General features: G+C 41.3%; 1 protein-coding gene across 1 annotated transcript in view; it reads left to right on the top strand.

Annotated features, from left to right (window-relative positions):
* LOC139820048 (uncharacterized) overlaps positions 1-19,255 on the top strand; it is a 39,131-nt gene that overhangs the window by 13,278 nt on the left and 6,598 nt on the right. Inside the window, exon 2 of the mRNA XM_071789970.1 lies at positions 12,557-12,662. Within this exon, the coding sequence (XP_071646071.1) occupies positions 12,557-12,662 (106 nt within the window). The remainder of the gene's footprint in view (positions 1-12,556; positions 12,663-19,255) is intronic.

Here is a 19,255-nt window from a genome sequence, read left to right as displayed (position 1 = left end):
GCCGTTCGCACGGATCCATTTAAAATCGGTCAATGCACTAGAATATTTAACAAACGATTGAGTCACGATGATGTTTCACCAATATAACAAAAATGTATCCATTTGTAGCTTCGTGTTTGTGTATCTTAAATTCCCATTTTTGGCGCTTGCAATTTTTCAAATTTTTCATTTTCTGTGTTTTGAATTTATATATGTTTGTTGTTTATATATTTTGATGATATAAAATACTTTCATTAAACATCTCTATTATCGTTACCGTGAGTACGAATTAATATTTTTAAATAATCCCTTGCACTATATTATTTTTATTATTCTATACGTGAGTTTTTTGCTACAATAATAAAGCGAAACGATAGATAATTTTACTTCGAAATGTTTGAAATCTAATAAATTTGATTGCATGTGTTGAAATATCACTACAGTTCAGCGAAAGTCTAGTTAAATCGAATTATTCGTCTACAAATTGGATAGGAGGGTATGTTTCGCTAAAACAATTATTGTGTTATATAAATTAGTATCCATTTAGAGATTCGCTGGTTTATAATTGGTTAATTTCAAACGCATGTTGTTTGAATACTATTGTACTTGCTATGCTTTATACTTTTATTTATATAATATTTTTATCTGCGAAATGCAGTTATAAAGGTACATCCACGTTTTATACTTAAAAATCTTTAATATCGGAATTTATATGCCTACCGAAAATCTGTTGATTTAAAAGAAACTATTTTATAGAATAATATAAGAAAAATATATATATATATATTCCAAGTTTTTTTATCTTGAAGAGGATGTGCGACCATTATGTATTCTTTTGATTTTGCATTGTGCTTTTCTTTTTTCACACCGTCCAATCACGATGACGTTGACTTCGGCGCCGGCGAGCCAAAGAATTGATCTCAAAACCGATCGTGAGCCTCATCTCGACGTCCCGGTGATGCGCGGTCTCAGCTCGTCGAGGACCGACAACTTTTTCTCGCTTTTGCGGACTTTTGTTGCTCGCGCCGCGTCGGCCTCTGCGTGAAAGATTCGTGGGACTGTAGATCGGTACGGTTTCGCATGAGCGCGCGTATCCCGTAAGCCGGGGCCCCGGCACGATGAAAATTTCATTGCACGCGAGGAGAGGAGAGGCGAGGTGGGCCCGGGCCCAGCGGCCTGCATACGTGATACGCCTTCGTAGTTAATATAGGCCGGTTGCAGTTCGCGACGATGCGTGGCTCTCTCGTGACGGATTTTTAAGTCCGCTCGCTGGGGGACCATTTTGACGCGTATGGAAAGAAAGGATTTGTAAAATAAGTTTAAAAACGCGGATAAATTTAGGATTAATTATAGTTAGAGATCGAAAGCAGGATAAGAGTTAAATAAATTTAATTTTTTGTCAAGTTCCGATTTCTTCTAAATTACAATAACAAGTATATATACATATGAAATTTATATATGAAATCAGTGTGAATAGAATATTTTATGAATATTTTTATGTCACATTATATTATCTAACTCGTTAAATTTTTCATGTAATTTAATCGAATAACCATATTGCGCATTCACGGCGAGGTAGATATAAATGAAGCGTAACATTAACATTTTTAATCTGATAAAATTACACGCTCTTCTGCTGCTCCTGTGGTGGTTAATACCTCTCTCTAAATCTTCCCATCATTAAAACCGAGAAACGAATGGTTTAAAATATGCTGCAAAACTATAAACGCTGGAAAATGATTCATTTGAATGATGTCAGCGGAAATTCCTCGAATGTTAATCGCGAACGAGGGAAAACTCTTTGAAAAGAAGCTTAACCAACAGATGCATGAATCCGGAGTGCGTTTTTGCATTTTATAACGCGAGAAAAATTAGTGGCGAATAAGCGGTTTTAATTGTTCCGCTCGATTAATTAACGGCGCGATCGTCCGGCGGCGTTTCATTCCGCGGGGAAACGTATCGCGAAAAATTAGCGATAAAAGGTTGGGAGGGCTGGGAGGTCCGACGTTACTTTACACGGTAAGCGGGTCACACGGTCGGGCGTTAAGCGCGGCTGGTGGAATGTGGCGAGGGAATTAAAGGCCAATCCTGTTATATCCTCCCGCAAGTAAATGGCCACTTTTCGCCCGTAAGTAGTCTCACGATTATCCGCGGAGTCATTAAATTTGCAGCGAGCCGGGAGGGCCGAGGTGGCGCGGAGTGGAGCTACTCCGCTGTGGATTCAATATTAGAGCCGCGCTACGAAATAAAAGTAAACGATGGAAGAGAGAGTGTGGACAGGGAATGAGGTAAAAAATACTGTGCTGATCGTATTAACCGCGAAGGTAGAACAATCGCGGCAAAAAAGGGGAGAATACGTTATATATGTATAGATGATCTGGATTAGGTTTGCTTTTAGTTTTGTAGCTGTTCGCCATTTGCGATAAAAGTCATTAAATATATGTCACGACGAAAATGGATTTTGACCAAGGATATTTTATGAATAATTTTCCTGTATCGAATGCATGTTACATGAAAGAAATTTGTGCAGTACACGTTTAACGAGAGAGCTTAACGATGTGCTCAACAAATAATGTATCATTGCGAGATAGCGTTAAATGCTCTCTGTCAAAAATGCACAAATATTTGCATGCGACAAAAAAATAGTAAAACAATTATGACAGATGGCCGATATTGCTATCTTCGAGTGCATGACGTTGCTTTTGTAACATATTATATGCGGTACACGGCGATATAGAAATGTTTTACCGATGCAATGATATATAAAAAGCCCTGTCAGTTTTTCGTGTGTCGGGTCGTACGAGTTTTGTGCGATTATCGGAATGTGACATAAAATATCGCTGATATTTCAGATGTCAGAGTACGATAATCTCATGAGGCGCGCAAATTGAGGTGCCCCCGCGGGTTTTATTAATATGCGAGATAATCTCAAAATTGCATCTCGCGTCGAATCCGTGCAATCGCGCGCTCTCAATCTGGTTTCCTCGAATCCCCCACGGGAGAGGCTCTCGGTATCAAATCGCTAGTCGGAATTATTCGTCAACGCCGCCGGAACAGAACAGGCCGAGACTCGATACACGGAGAAAAACCACTTTCGTTTCATTCACGACCGGAAATTCGTGGCGTGCCTCGCCAGCCGCGATCGACTCGCATTAATTCTCATCGACGTAGATTTGGCCGTCGTGTACGCAGTCGGGCCTCGGAAGCACGCGAGCGCTCGCACACAGACCCGGCGACGAGTTCCGTGTGCGTGACACGCACCTTCGTCGACGCTGTGTGGTCCACGTGAAAGAGAGAGAGATAAAGTGAAACCGTGGGGCCACGCTGTCTCGGGGCCCGCCTCGATCTCGGAGTCGTTTACACGCGAACTTATCCACCCAGTTCCAAATTTGGTCCCGGCACGTTCGCCAAGGGGAATAGGACTCATAAATTCTAACCGTAACTTGTTATCGCAATCTGCTTCAACTTCTCGATCGCAAATCACTCAGCCAATGAATCTGGAACCGCGCGCAAATTACACGAGAGATTTATTCCATTTTCTCAGCGTTTGTTCGCAAGGCTGATAAGTGAAGTAACGTGATTTCCAGCTATATCCGATTATGAAATGAAACTTAACTGCACAAAATTATTCACAGATAGAACGCAATACGATGTGAAATATGATATGAAATACCGTAAAATCTATGCCGCGCGATAACAGTGATAAAGATGAAGCCCCGTCGAAGCTCTCTCATCTCGAGCGGTGAGAGCAGATAGCATCGCTGCCGTGCGCACACATGGTTCTCATGGTTCTCATAGTTTCTACCAACTCGCCTCCTCTTCGGCACATTATTTTCCAACCCCGCGAGGGAGCTATTATGTAAAACGCCTCGCATATACGGGCACCATAAAGCCGAGTGGCCTTAATTCAGAAACGTCGTGCATAATTAAAGCTCTTCCCACTGGTTTCGCCCGGTGCATTAAGCCGACCTGTGGCGGCGCGGCTCCCCCGCGGCTTGACTTTCCTTCCCGAACCGAATCGATCGTAAATCATTCTTCCTCCGCGGGGATTTTCGTCGGAAACCATCACTTACGTCCGCGTCCGTTCGACTTTCGGAGAATCGAACGGAAACGCGCCGCGCCGGGGCCCGTCGAGAAAAACCACGGTGCACTCGCACTTCTCTCTTCTTCTCTTCTTCCCTCCTTTCTTTATCGCGAGTATTTATCGACATAATTAACGTGCGCTTATCGCGAAAATGGCCGTAAGATGCTGGTTTTCAACGAGTTTCGAGACGATGCCGAATTTCATTTACGCGAGGTGCAAAATTTACACTTATGGTACATCGAGAATTACGAGATCAGTTTAAGAGACATGAATTTTCGCGTTTAAAAATACCAATTATCGAGCTCGCCTTAGAATATGATAAATTTGTCCCATCACACACTTTCCCGCTGTTATATATATTTGATTCGTGATATTCGCCTTGAATTCATTTCCGCTACATTTTCTCTTTGTACCTTTCTGTTCTCACACCAAATTACATTCGTGCTTTCAAATCGTATCTCCTAGCTGGCAAATTCTCGTTAACAAACGCAAGAACCGGTCTTCTGGAATACCGCACTCTGGAATTGTACATGATTAATGCAATTCGCGCATTCAATAAATTTGACAATTTCTTAAACGAATTAATATATGATTTCGTGATAATGGAATGTTTATCTGAAGTAATCTTGATGAAAATGTATTGAGAGAAAGAATTGAGGGTGGTGGCAAGAATATCGAAAATAAAAGGATGTTTGTTCTCTGCTAATTCAGGCAAGACACCGTCAGACAGCAATCAAATATTTTACGAAAGTAATTAAGAAATTAATTAATATCGACTTCTTGAGTATATTATATTTCTATGTTCGTAGAATTTCCAGAAACGCTTTGAAAGACATCTTTATATTAAATTATGTCTTAGAGAAAAACTTCTTTTGTTAACTTTTCAAGAACCATTACCCGTCCAATAATTTCTTTTCCTCTCTTTTCCTCGTCTATCAAGCACGAGCACTCACTTAAGGATAATTTTTTTCCTGTAAGATGGGAGAAGCGATCGCCACTTAGTACAGTTGGTGATTTTGTCTTTTCTTTCCTCTTAGAACATCCGTAAAAAGTGCATTAGAAAGGAATGGATGGCTTCAATTGAGCACAAAGTGGAGTACGTCTCGGATGTCGAGGGTTGAGACAGATCTGTGGCTTTTCGACCAACATCTTTCTGCAGGTATCGCTGACTCAATCTCGGGAGACGTCGTATCGTTCTTCTCTTTGCGCTCCTTATGACGTACGGTCACTCGCGCTCGAAAGAAACACGTTACGTCGTGGCCCTGCGGAAACATAAAGATGTACGTCCGCATTCGTTTCGCACGCGGCGTAGCGAGGCGAGAGGTGTGCGTAACCCCTTAAGGGAATTAGTCACGGTCGCGTTCGGCCGAGTCCGGTAAGGCGAGAAACTACCTGAACAGATCTCGTGAACGGCTGGCCGTCACACTTGAGCGCGCGCGGGCTCGTTGAAGAGCCGATAATTGCTTCCTCGCACCTGAAATTAGTAGTGGTCGCCAGCGCCTTCGTTCACACACGCGCTTAACCCTTGTCCACAACGTGCTCCGAAGTCCCGAGGGGTTGGCCTTGCCCTCGGTGTACCCTCCCCGGACTTACCGAATTTCTGTTCTCTATCGCAACTTCTCGTAATGACTGCTTCTCTCGACCAGCTGGGTCCCCGCCGAATATTCGATTTCTCTCAGGAAATTCGATTCGATTAATTGCACGACAACTCACGCACGGCCTCGTGGGACAAGTAAGAGCGTCATAACGTTAATGTCGGTAAATTAATGGCGAACGGTACGTGATAACGATTGTATGAATATCTATATGTGCCGCCCAGAAATAGTTTATAGGTTCAATTAATCCTTCATTTTCTTTCATCTCTTATTTTTAGAGAGAAAGTCAGATAAAATGATTACCATTAATCAGCATCTATAGAAGCACAGTATTATAGATTAAAATATTAAAATAAAATACAAATTATTATTACTGTTATACTGTAACAAATTATTGTTCGAGAAGAGTTATTAATTAACAATGCGTGCTTTTTTTAAGAAAAAAAAACTGATAGAAAAATAATTAATTATACGATTGAGAAAAAATGTTTTGTATGGTCGCGTCCGCCGTAATACTTTTTCTAACGATGTAAACGATAATTATACATTGTACACGCGCTTCTGTGAGAAAGGAGAGTCATGTAAGGCAGAAAGAAAGAGAGAAAGAATTCTCCTTCTATGATTGCGCATCGTCTCGGAACTTTTACCTGCGTCGACGACATAATATGCGGTTTACGTGTGCTGATTCCCATAACGATCTATGTCGGAACACGCATGATTCATTGGGCATTCATTTAATAACGTGCCAAGCGGCAGTTGCAATTAGTACATCGCGGAAGATTGAACATTTAGTGAACATTAATCGGCGCGAAAGTGTTCACGATGCTTTTTTACATCTGGCAATATAATCTCTCGTATTATTCGTACACAAGTATTTTTTTTATAATTTACTATAGGATATATTTTTAGATTTTATGTAACTACAATTTACTCTTAATATTATTTAGCGCACATCTATTTTTGTAACATATTTTTTTAGTATGTAGCACTTAATACATGTCGTCAATTACCTCATTTAATCCGCGTTTTCTTTTCGAATGGATTTGTTAATTACCGGGACATTATCTTACTTTATTCACCCGTTTTTAATTCACTAGGTGGTGGTAAGCTCAGTTCTCCGACGAGAAAGTACCAGAGCGCCGTCGAGATTCTTTCAAATGGAAAATAGCGTATATAAGGTTTAACGGTATTTGCATATTGGAGCATCGTCAGTAATGCCTAATTGACGCCCTCAGCGATGCGTTAATTTCTCGAGGACGGTCCTTTTAATCGATCTCGGTGCCACAAAGTCCCCGACGCGATCCTTCGCGTCCACTTTTCCCCGCTTCTTTTCTTCTCGGCCGTTTTCTTTCCTCTTTCGGGCGTTCTATTCACGCATAAATTAACCCCGAGCGAGCCGACGACTCGTAAAGCCGCTGAGAGGAACCGTATTTGGCGGATGAAGTGAAAAATGAGATGTCCGCAGACTGAATTTTCGCCCTGGCGTTCGTAACTTCGCAGGATACGAGACATTATGGAATTTCGGAGCTGCAACTATTCCATCCGTATTTGGAATTCATTGCCGGACTTTCTATCGGAACTTAATAAGTTCAAAGCGGAATAGCGACATTTAAAAAAAAAAAAAAAAAAAACAGCGTTTCAAACGGAGCAAAGCAAAGTTGAACTGTGAGGAACGAAAACTGTTAGAGTCTACTTAATTTCGCCAATAATCACGCACAAAATAGGAAATGTCTGATTGTCGACGAATTTAGTCGAGCCGATTTAATTAAACAATTGTCAGTTCTTTTAATTTTGCGGTCGGAGAATTGTGTCAGATAAAATGTTTCCAGGTAGACAAGTAAATTAAATTCCGTTTAATAGATAGATGTATCAAAGCGCGCGCGCGATCAAAGCCGAACATCGTTTTTCGATAATTATGCTATCCGCGCCATGTTTCATGGTAGTTTTATTTTCTAGTATATCTATACGCGCGTCTTATCGCAGAGGCCGCGGAATGACTTGATCAATTAGCATTAATTGCACGGTGGAAACCTGTATCTCGCACGTCCTTTGACTTTCTCGTCTCGGACTCTCGTCTACGACGGACAGGAAAACGTGAACATCCATGCGCGTTAATTATTAATTAATGATCGTTAGAGCCCGCGAGCGTATCATCCAGATGTGCGAACGCGCTCGTGCCTCGAGTAGATGTTTATTGCATACTCACATAAATACACGCGTGTAATTAGCTATGCGTCTATTTGATTATATGAATATTTATAAAATATGTTGCAACATATTTATAACATATATGTAGGTTTACAATATAAAAAATAAACAGGATTGTAGATGTATTAGTCTTAACTTGATCAATCCACTTGATCCATCGTTTAATTTATTTATTGGGAATCATGGATGAACGAATCACTTAGCTATACAGGATAGAAAAATTTTCAAGTTTATTTGAATAAGAAATAGAATTCCGTGACTAGGCACGCGTAAGATGGTTACAGAGATTAGTATTTTCTATAATATTTTATACTATCGCAAGACATAACTAATTGCTGTATGTGTATTAGATTTGTGTTCCCTCCGACCTTTCGTAAAAATTTCTACACCGAATTGTTTCCTTCTCTAAGCATATATATATATATATATATATATATATATATATATATATATATATATCTTCCTTCGTGATCTATCTAGTGATCTCAATATGTTTAGATTGGTGAAATTATCATAAAACCGCTATTATCAAGATTCTTATCTGTCTTAAAATTCTAATTTCGCATCTAAGTCACGAAATCTCTTCACGTTTTGTCGGCATGATCGGGAAAGTCTAATATTATTGAGGCTATCGTGATCCTGATTCGATCTTCAAGGTCGGATGTCGCCGATTCTAAAGGCGGCTTCGCACAAAGCGGTCTGCTTTGCCCATTCGCCCGACTGTTTCGCCTCTCTCTTTACCTTCTTCCCTCTCTTTCTCTCTCTCTTCATCACGCTCTTTCTTTCTGGGAATCTCGTTCAAGAGAGGAGATCGGCGCCCGGAGCAGCGTCTACCGTTAGCACGTGTGTCTCGTTATGCCGCGATTCCACGTGCAAATACGACGAAAGCAACTTTCAGCGAGCTTCCGTCCTGCAAAGGAGCACGCAGCCCTTTGTCGTGGTCCAGTTTCTTGCGTCATGTGCAGTGACGTTTAGCCCTAATCAGAGCAGGACTCTCTGGAACCCTGTCGAAATTTTAATATTGCGTAGCTTTTACTTAGATCGTTATCCTTAGATTTCACGTAAATTCAGTGAATTATATGTATTCTGACATCTTTCGAAATAAATTATGCGAAGTATCTCATCGATCTTTGAAATGAAATTTATATTTAGTGGTTTCCATCGTACAAGACCCTCCCCTCCCCATATGTTCTAATTATGCAATACAATTTTTGACGTTTTTTTTTGGGAGAATCATATTAGGCAATACCACTTGAGAGAACATGTGTACAGCTTCAATGATCGGCGGAAATGATTCGTTGATGAGCCTCGAGAGCGAGTCGATTCATTCGCGCCTGACGCGGGTGAAAGTATCATTGTCGATCGCGCCGATGCGAATTCACCGATAACGTTCGCACGCTCGAGAATTTTAGCCATTCCGAGTGCATCAAACTTTGGCGGTTTAACGAGTCGATTAACGAACGTAGACACGATCGAAAACTTTTTTGCCTTTTCATTTTTTTGCCTTGATGTAACTCAAGCAAAAAATCCATTTACATTCTTTCGAACCGCTTCTTAAATAGATGTGGACAAATATTACGTGCATAAAATTCTTGACTGACTATCGAACGTATAAATTCAGTTGGATTTGCAAATTTTTTATGCGTACTAAAATACATGTTTAAAATAAATTCGGAGAATGCTTCAAATTTATTTTAAATTATTTTTTAAATTTGAGACGACGCTACGTATTATTTTAAGAGGACGACATATTTTTAAAAACATCTTATAATTATTCGATGATTTTTCTTTTTTTTGTCAGAATGATATGGACATTAACTGATTAAAATCCGGCGTCTCTCTCGCTTGGACTTCAAGTTATTATTGCTTCTGAACACGATTTTTTGAATTTCTGATTTTACAGTAGGTGAATTTATTTATTTACTGAATTATTTTTGGAATTATTATGAAGATTAGCTTCATACTAATAAACGTTACAATTAATGATACACATGGCACAGCGCTGTCTCGCGATCAGTCTCGCGAAGACTATACAGGACGCTATATTTCATAGGATATCCTACTTTCTCCAATATGAGTGCATTACTCCTTGATTATGACAGGTCTTCGATGTCTCCGAGCTATAGATAGCCGCTTATTAAATCATTAGTATGCGAACCTTCGAACGGATGTCATGTTGCTATAACGCGCGTCAGGCCACTGTCTTGTTCGTCTGAAGCTTACGTGAAGAATATCTAAACTGTCGCTTTATATATGCGAAGTTGGGTGTCGTGTTCGAGTAATACCGTGTACTTCCTTTCTATCGTGAAGCCCGAGAAATTTAGATGAACGATCTTCTATCCATCTTTCTCTTCTTCCGCCAATTGAAGTAGCAAGTCCCCTCTGTGTGTACGCGAATGTATAATTTTCGCGGTTAGTGACAGTGACCCAGCCGCCACGGCCACTCGCGTCTGGCCCCGCTCTTCAAAGACTTTCTCGACGTGGTCGTTAACAGGTACGATCGAATTCTCGTCGATCGATGAACGCTGAAGCGTCTAGCCCCTGGGAGTTGTCCTCGATCTTGCTCAAACATACGGTTGCTCGTACGAGCCATTATTTTTTAGCATGCGTAAAGATGATACGTAATTCATTCCATATTTATTCTCTACTCGATGTATAACTCTAATTTAAACAAAAAGAAAATTAAAGATTCGAGTAAAAGTCCGAACTTTGACGTTATGTAGTCCGCAGAGATTATTTCGGAAACTTTGTACATACCTATAAATATGTATATACTGCAGCTGCAGTATTATGTAAAAATCGAGACTGAATTTCCGAGACTGTCAAGTAATCGCGTCTCCTTAATCAGATTTCGTTCGGTGTAACTTTGTTATCAGTCGAAGTTCTCTCCCTCTCAGGGGACGTTCACCGATTCGGGAAACGCGGAGATTCGGCGAGGATTCTGCACCTACGCATTCGCGTTTTCGTGGTCGTGGGAATGTAATTTTGACGATTCTGCCGGTCGATTGGGGCAGGTCATGACCCGTCGGAAATTATCCCCGGCAACCTCTCGCGAGTGGCGGAACGGGAGCCTTTGGGGAGAGCAGTTAACAACGGTCTTTACGACTCACTTTACACGACATCGAGTTCGCTCCTCCACGGCGTCGTTGTAAAGGACACATTGGTCCTCGCTCCATATATTACTCGTCGCGAATGGCTCGGGCGAAGTGTGCCGGTTTGTCGGAAAATGTAGTCACGTCGTGTTGTTACTACGACACCTCTGCCTGTTTTACGTTTCGTCAAAGTACCGTAAGCTGTACCCGCCATAGTTACTCGCATATTCATGGCACTCGTACGTATCGATGGGATCATACAAATTATTTAATCCATGTAGTATGTTCACGTCTGTGTCGTTCGATGAATTTTTCTTCAGAGGCCTTCCTATGCGTTGAATAAATATTCGGTATTTTGAAACAATGTTAGATGCTGATACAGATCCGTTACGTGTCAAACGTTTTATATAATACATTTTCGTACACATAATCACTGACAGCACATTGGCAATGGGACAAGAGAAGTTATGAAAAGGATATAAGAACTTGGCAGCATTGATAGTGCTTTTTGGCACACGGCCTCAGTAGACGATTTACGGAGATGTGCAAAATGCTTGAAAGGATGTATATGCATATGACGTAAATACGTCAGATATTTATTTGAATCTTTTCTACATTCACATAAGGATTTATATCATGCAAGGATTACATTACAAATATGGTGAGTATTAATGTATCAAAGATTCTCATATATCTATATCATTATCGAGAACAATAATCAACGTACTTGGCTGACTTTAATATTAATTTCGGTCGTTACACTTTGGATGTAACATTAAACAGCAAATGAGTTACTCGCGATTACCGTAGAAACTAATATTTCATCCCCTTATTATCATGCAGCATGCTTGACCGTAGGACAATATCGCGAGTTTTATTCCGCATCGTGGAGCAGATATTATTTCGCGTGCGCGTATTTACACGGTTGTAATTAATGTCGAGCCCATCATTCTGGCCATTGATCGCGTCGACCAACTGCACTCTGGATACCCAATTAGACGAATTAATCACATTTCTGCAATCGCATAGCCATGTTGCAGCTTTTAAACAATGGGGAACATGCTACCTACCGTTCACGAACACAAACGCATGTACCGATCGTGTTTATTTCGTTCCGTGGAGATGAAGCAAAAAACTCCCCGATGAATAACGCGCGCTTTTTAATGCCAACCAAGTACGTAAGATTTATTTGTCTTTCGAAATAAAAGTGTCACGATTCTCTCCGCGGCACAAAAACGTCTCATCCCTCCATAAATCGAATTTTGCGTTCTGTTCGTCAAATCGGTAGTGTCGAAATCAATTTAACAGATGTAGTACAACAATAGACTCTGCAATACGTTTTTACACAGATAATTTGTCAGAAATAGAAAAATCGATTTAAAAAAAATACAATATAAATATCACGAAATGATAAAGATCGTAGAACTTTGATAGTATATTTTTTTTATCACGATAGTCCATATCAATATAGAACAAAACGCAAACGATAATCGATACTTGGACCTCTGTGTCTGATTCAAAGTGACCGTTGAACAGGACAGAAAGCCGCGTGATGTGATTATCCAGCGGTTAATTCAATTCGCTTCTCGTTGTTTCAGATGATGCCGAAGAGATTGACCGAGCTATCCAGGTGGCTGTTGCTGGCGGGGCTTTTGTGCTGCGCATCCTGCCAGAGCGTACCGTCCTCCTTCGAGAATAAAACTGGTAGGTTTCGACCGTGTATTTTGTTTTTCTGTTCTAAACATGCGACGTAACCAGTATGTGCCCTGCAGAATATTTTCCGTCGAACAAATGAGGGCTCGAGGAAACAGCGAGTACGGTCCGTGTTTACTATTGTAGGATCTCTCTCGTCGCACTGTCATTATTTTTGTACGGTCTTGTGAAAAGTTCATTCGTGCGGAATTCGACCCTCGCGCCTCGGTAAAAGATTCACCACTTTGTTTAAATCAAATGTTGATGTAAGAAAAAACATATGGTATTACACTACGACATAGCGTTTCTATAAAATATTGAAGCTCTAAATATACGACGATAAATATAAAATAATTTTTATTATGAAGCGTGCGTAATAAGCAGCATAGTCATCAAAGGGATGGTACCAGTTCATTATAACTTGAGATAAACTATCTTTAATCATTAAAGAAAATAAATAAGATCTACGAGGCAGCCACGATGTTAAAACAGTGACATATATTTAAAAATTTAAAAGCATGATATAATACACGATATTGCATACGAGTCTTTATTAATTCCTTATTTATAATTGCACTTGATTATCGTTGCATCTTCCTTTCCAATTCGGATTCGCTATTCTGTTGCACGACAAATCTTATCCGTTGGATCATGTTTGAACTGCAAAAAGTGCTCTGCGGATACTTCGATCGTCGTATTGCGGGCACGGAAGCTGCGGGAAAAAGGACCCGAGCTGGCACGTCGAAGAACGCGACTTCACGTCGCGACGTCGCGACGCTGCCGTCGCGTCCAACGTCCCGCTGGGAATCCGATTTCGTACTTTTTGAACTGGAAATTGGATTTTGCAATTTCCAGAGCGGTGACCAGCGAGTAGTAATTCGGCAAAACCCGTTAATTGAAGATACATGCATTATCGTGTCCGGTTCAGTTGACCACTTTACGCTCTATTTAAAAAGAATAATACAGATTTGGACAGACTTGTTAGAAAATACTTATTCGCGGAAAATCTTTTGCTAAAAGTGGCGTAAACACTTTTATTTTCGAGTTCTTTACATCTGCGCGACAGTGACCTGTTCCATCTTTATCCAGCCCTGACGCATTGCGGTAAAATGAAGAAATAAAGAAACAAAGGGAAGAAATACACAAATCGATGAGTACGAGACGGAAATGTCACAGTTTGATGGCAAAAATTTTATTTAACTCATTTATTTATAAACTTGATTAGTGAATTTATTTAATATAAACAGAGACAAAGAAAATTCTAATGATTAATGAAATAAAGCATATCAATTCGGCACATCCGTCCACTTTCGCTCGAACAAGCTGCCAAACATTACTATTAATCTCAGTATAAATCTTGATCAAAATTAGCTGCACGTCATGCGTACGCGTCATTGCACACGCGTGTGCGTCTCCACGCACGTATCAGTGGGGCGGGTCAGTGGGTCATTCTACTCGGTGCTAAAAGACACGCACGCACACACGCGCACGGCTGAATGTGTCTTCGATTAATTTGTGTAACGCGTCACATATGATTTCCGATCGACAATTGTCATCAATTTTTTGTCGACAGTTTTTGTCTGGCGTTTAATGTGATGGTAAAAGATGTTTATAGTAAAAGGAGTGAGTAATATAATTAATGATTAAATTTCCACACATGACTATTAACGCAACAAATCCATATTTTTTACGCTGAAAGTCTATATGAATAATTTACATATTTTGAAATAAAAATTATTTAAGTAAACCAATCCAAATGTCATTATATTGTAATTTAATCGACATTATTTTTATTCATTTATTTAGTTAATCCTGAAAGAGAGTCTATTCATGATTCTAAACCTTCGTAAGATTTTTCTGAAAACGTGAACTTTTAGACTTATATCCTTCTCAAAGTTACAGGTATATTAATCATTTTAGCACATTTTAATTTATGAAGTTCCTTATTTGCATAATAGTGCCGGGATAATTGAATTGCCAGGGCTCGCAGAAAACGCGACGTCCAATTGCGATCGCTGAAAGTTTTCGTGCGAGACCCCCCGCGTGAATTGTAATTTTTAATTCGCTCCACGTCGGGGTAACGCGTCGGGAAACGGCGTCCTAGGCGGATTTCTCGCCTCGGCGTCCCTCGTCGAGCGTTGTTCTACTTTCAAACAACAACGTCTGACACAAAAGTACGAGAAAATAAGCGCGACGCGCGCGCTTTTATCGCGCGCGCGCTCACAATAGCCAACTCTGCATTTAACGTCCCTCTTAACCTTTGCACTTCTCCGTCGAATGCGGCTGCGAGTAACTTGTCGACCCAACATCCTCTTTCGCACATCGCGGGACTCGCTGATCCGCGAGAAAAATCCGCGAAGAACATGATTAATTCCGTGACTGCGCTTTTTCGCAGTCCAAACATATACAGCGCCCATCACATTGTTCGTAAAATCGATATTCGCTCATTTCTCTAAGCGATATTTTGCTTGAAATACAGAAATATTTTTTGAATTGTCGAAAAATTATATAAAATATGAAAGCACGATGAACGAGCGGGATTGATAACGAAGTAGAAAATTGCGCGATATGCACGAATGTTATGTTGATTGCCAGTTCAAAAATTTAAACGATTAATAGCTGTATGCTGCTCAATGAGAAAAAACTGTACAATTTATCATGTTCAACTTTTATAAGAGGAGAGAATGATATTCGAATCCCTGCTCTCATCAATATAAATTTAGCGAAATTATCGGCTTCCAATTTTCCAGGGGATATTTCCGTCAGTTTTGCTAAAAGTTCCAATAATATCTACTACAACTGAAAGTGCATCACCTGAAGGTATTGCGACGGGGACATAAATTTGCGCGAAATAGGAGAAGTGTAATATATGCTCAAATATGCGTGCGGGGCATATTGGCGAGACGGGGAAATTAAAAGGGAGAAGATACGACTGCACATTTTATACGCTCGATTTCATTCGGCATTGTACCATTTCCCAGCGACAAAAGCGGCACGGGAATGCGGGAATATGTGTCGCATAAGCGTAATGCGTACAAACGAGCGGGAAAATAATCCCACGCGCGCGCATACAGGCAAAAATATAATAACGCTTTCGGTGGCTTTATGCATTTGCATCGCAGCTATGTTATGCTTCTCACGCTTTGTTCGGGTTACGGAGAGATTTTACCGCTCCTTTTTTTTGCATTGTACTTGAACGTTGCGAGATTACATACAGTTATGTACAAACATAGAAATTTGTTAACAATAAAATATATAAATTGTATACCTGCTCTTTGAATCTTAGTTAACTTCAAAAGTGAGATAAGTTTTTAATTATCACGCAGATATATCGCTTAACATTTTGAGCATTTTTAAATAATGCATTGTACATTACAATATAATATAAAGGTTAATAGTATTAACATGAGCGTTACACACGAGATGAGATTTCAAGTTTTGTTCTCGATTTATCGATTACATCGCCATGTACTTGGGTCGCTTTGTTATCCGCGTTACATCGCCGTTTTACATCTCACACCGGAATCTCCCGAACTGGAGTGATCATTTGCATAATAGGAAGAAACAGCAGCTTCATAACAATCGCCACATTTTATCTCGTCGGTTCGCTCGCCCGGCTCGCATTCACGTCTGTCTCAATTGAAGCTGAGAGATATAGCCCGCGCGTTTCTTCAGTTCCCGCGCACGTCACTTCATTTTCAAACAATGACGCGTGGAGCTCGGCATAAAACTGAACGAGAGAATAAACGCGTCGCTTTTAGCATCTGCATCCACATCGCTGAACTTTTCTTTTTGCGTCCGCTGCGCGCTCTCGCCACCTGCATTCTTCAGTAGTTTCATAAAAGCGAGCTTTTTGATCAAAGTTACACCGAATGCACTCGCCTGTGCCGTCTCTTTTTTGGCTAAAAATTTTAGGACACGCGACAATGTATGCTTTCGCGGTGATTAAAGGAACTTGGAAACTCCTTGATAAAAAATGTCGGCCCGAACACCACTCGATACAGAAACAGAAATGTGAGCCATGGCACTGTAGCGGGAATACGGGCGCAAGACAAATGTCCATTTCTATGATTCACAGCGTCCCCGACGATGCGTGCGTTTCCGGCGAGCAAAGGTTCGCGAACCACGACAATAAATCCAGAAAGAAAACTCGCCACGGGTCCATTACCGCGCCGCGACTCGCAAGTCTCTTAACCTTAATGAATCTTCGCTCGGTTGTCAACCGGTAGTGCATTTCTCTTAAAATAGTCCCTTACAGCGCTACGCTTGGACGCCGGTGAATCCCGAGGCGGGTGTCTTTCGCTTTTCAACAAGACGTCAGGCGCGTAAGGCTCAAAGCGGAAGATTGTTGAAGGATAGTTACACATGTGAGCGCTTTCGTATGAATTTTAAATATAAAACTGGATCCAGACCAAGCAAACAAACGCGAATAAACCACACGATTTGCCTCAATGAGTATGAACGGCGTCACGAATACCAGTGGCGCCTTTCGCATTTATTGAAGCAAGTGTTCGTTCTCGTTTGCTTGATCTGGATTCGGATTAATGAAATGCCCACACTTCATCTTCAAGGTAACTTGAGCATTTAAATATTTTACGATATTTAAATATTTTTAAATGTTGCTAATGTTACAAACGTAGATCTTATACTTAAAAATACATTGATATGAATTAATTACGCGACCGCGACGTCGAAGCAATATTCGTGAAAAATAGTCGCGGAATTCTGATACTTTAAGAAAATTATTTAATATAGAAGATTGATTTGACATTTATATATGCATTCATTCATACATATATGTACCGGTGATGGATTTCGAATGAAATTTGCGAAGGGCGAAGATTTAAATCCCGGATCCGGATGCGCCCGATTCGAACGCTCACTTCTCTGTGCAGGGACTCGAACGAAATCTCCTAGCATATAATATTCCCCGAGAAATTACTTAGGCGTCACCTGTCCCCTCGTTTGAAATATGCTCGCGCAAAACTGCAGAGGTCGCGGATCCGACCGTGCATTATGCAGACAGGTAACACGGGAGGAAGAGACGGCGCGGCGGCGAGCGCACGAGCCAGAAGAGCTCTGACCATCCCGTATCCCGTGTCGTGAGCGTATATTCGCGGAGCATGACACGTGTATTTATGCGACATGACTGGGGAATACTGGCGCCTGCCGGCTGCCGTGCAGCCGCGGGACATTCCGACACAGCGCCAGCGTCTCGCATTTTCGTCCTGACGACGTAATGCTCGTTCGTACGTCGTAATGAGGCACCGCAAGGAAAATGACGGGCAACGACGTTCCTCGAACATCCGTGCACTGCATACGACTCTAACGAATGTTATTGAGAGAAAGATCGTTACTTTTATACTTAATATCTTTTTTTCTTTAGTTTATTGCTAAATTTTGTTTAGACGACCGACATTAAGCGAAATAAAAATATATTTTTTAAATCTTTTTATTTCATCACTTTTTCCTATAAAAACTTGTGATTTCTGTATTTTGTAAATTTGTGGACAAATTGTTGTTTTATTTTAATCTAACTCTCATCTCCGTACTTGAATCGCACGGGGTATTAGCGTTATTAGCGTTAGTTCCTGAAAGACATGCTTGAAAAATTTTATTCCCGTTTGAAATGTTGTCACGGGTGAACATCCGTCTCGATTACGACGGCGAGATTTCTCTCGGCTCTCGGAGCTCTCCGGCACTCGAGATGTCAGCGGTACTTCCGTCAGCGCGGCGCGCGTATATGGCGCATTATGCATCGCCGCGCGCATAGCTGACTGCACCTGCGGCCTGCGCGAGCGGCTTTAATGCCCGACGTCTACCGCATTTACGGCGCCGACCGTAGAGATAGAAACGTCGATTGCCTCGATAATGCCGGAGAAAACGTGTACTCTCGACTAGCCATTATCGGGACGTTTTCTCGCGAGATATTGGGCGTACATGCGAGCACACGGTGAGCGCGTGTGAGCGGCGACATCCGCGCGTATGTTGTCTTCCTCGGTGTCCACGTGTACGGGGTCTCGCGTGAAACCTTACCGTCCGTCGTACGTACCTACGCGAGCAACATTCGACAGCGTTCGTGGCCAATTACGGTAACGTTACACGTCGAAGTCCTGACTGGGAATTAAATGAAAACCTTGTCATTATTCTTTTTACAACTCGGCCCACTTGCTAATGTTAACCGCTGTACGTTCGTACGTGCTATTGAGATGATCGCATGTTTCTCGAGCCGTTGGAAAACTTTATAAAATTAATCGCTGGCAGGATTCCCGGGGAACTTTCCGCGAAGGTGCCTGCCTTCCGGCCTTCCAGGGAATTATCCATCCTAATTGCCGTGCCTATTCTCATAAATCGCGAAGGGATTGTTACCGCTTGACGAACGGTCGCTGAGGATAGCAATCATCGCTCGACGATAACTGATCGTTATGGGTATACTATATACCGCGGTCGGCCGATATCTGCCTCGCTTAAACGCGAGTGTCCGTCAACACTCGGGCATGCGAAGCGAAGGCGCCCCATACGTCACCCTTCGACGTTGAAAAGATGCGCTCCTCCTCCTCTCGGCGAGACTTCGTTAAGGTACTCTCTTTCTTTACTCCGCGAAG

Source organism: Temnothorax longispinosus, chromosome 10 (assembly GCF_030848805.1).
Source record: "Temnothorax longispinosus isolate EJ_2023e chromosome 10, Tlon_JGU_v1, whole genome shotgun sequence".
Lineage (NCBI taxonomy): Eukaryota > Metazoa > Arthropoda > Insecta > Hymenoptera > Formicidae > Temnothorax > Temnothorax longispinosus.
The sequence above is the reverse complement of the archived record's forward strand: the minus strand, read 5'-3'. Positions and strand labels throughout refer to the sequence as shown.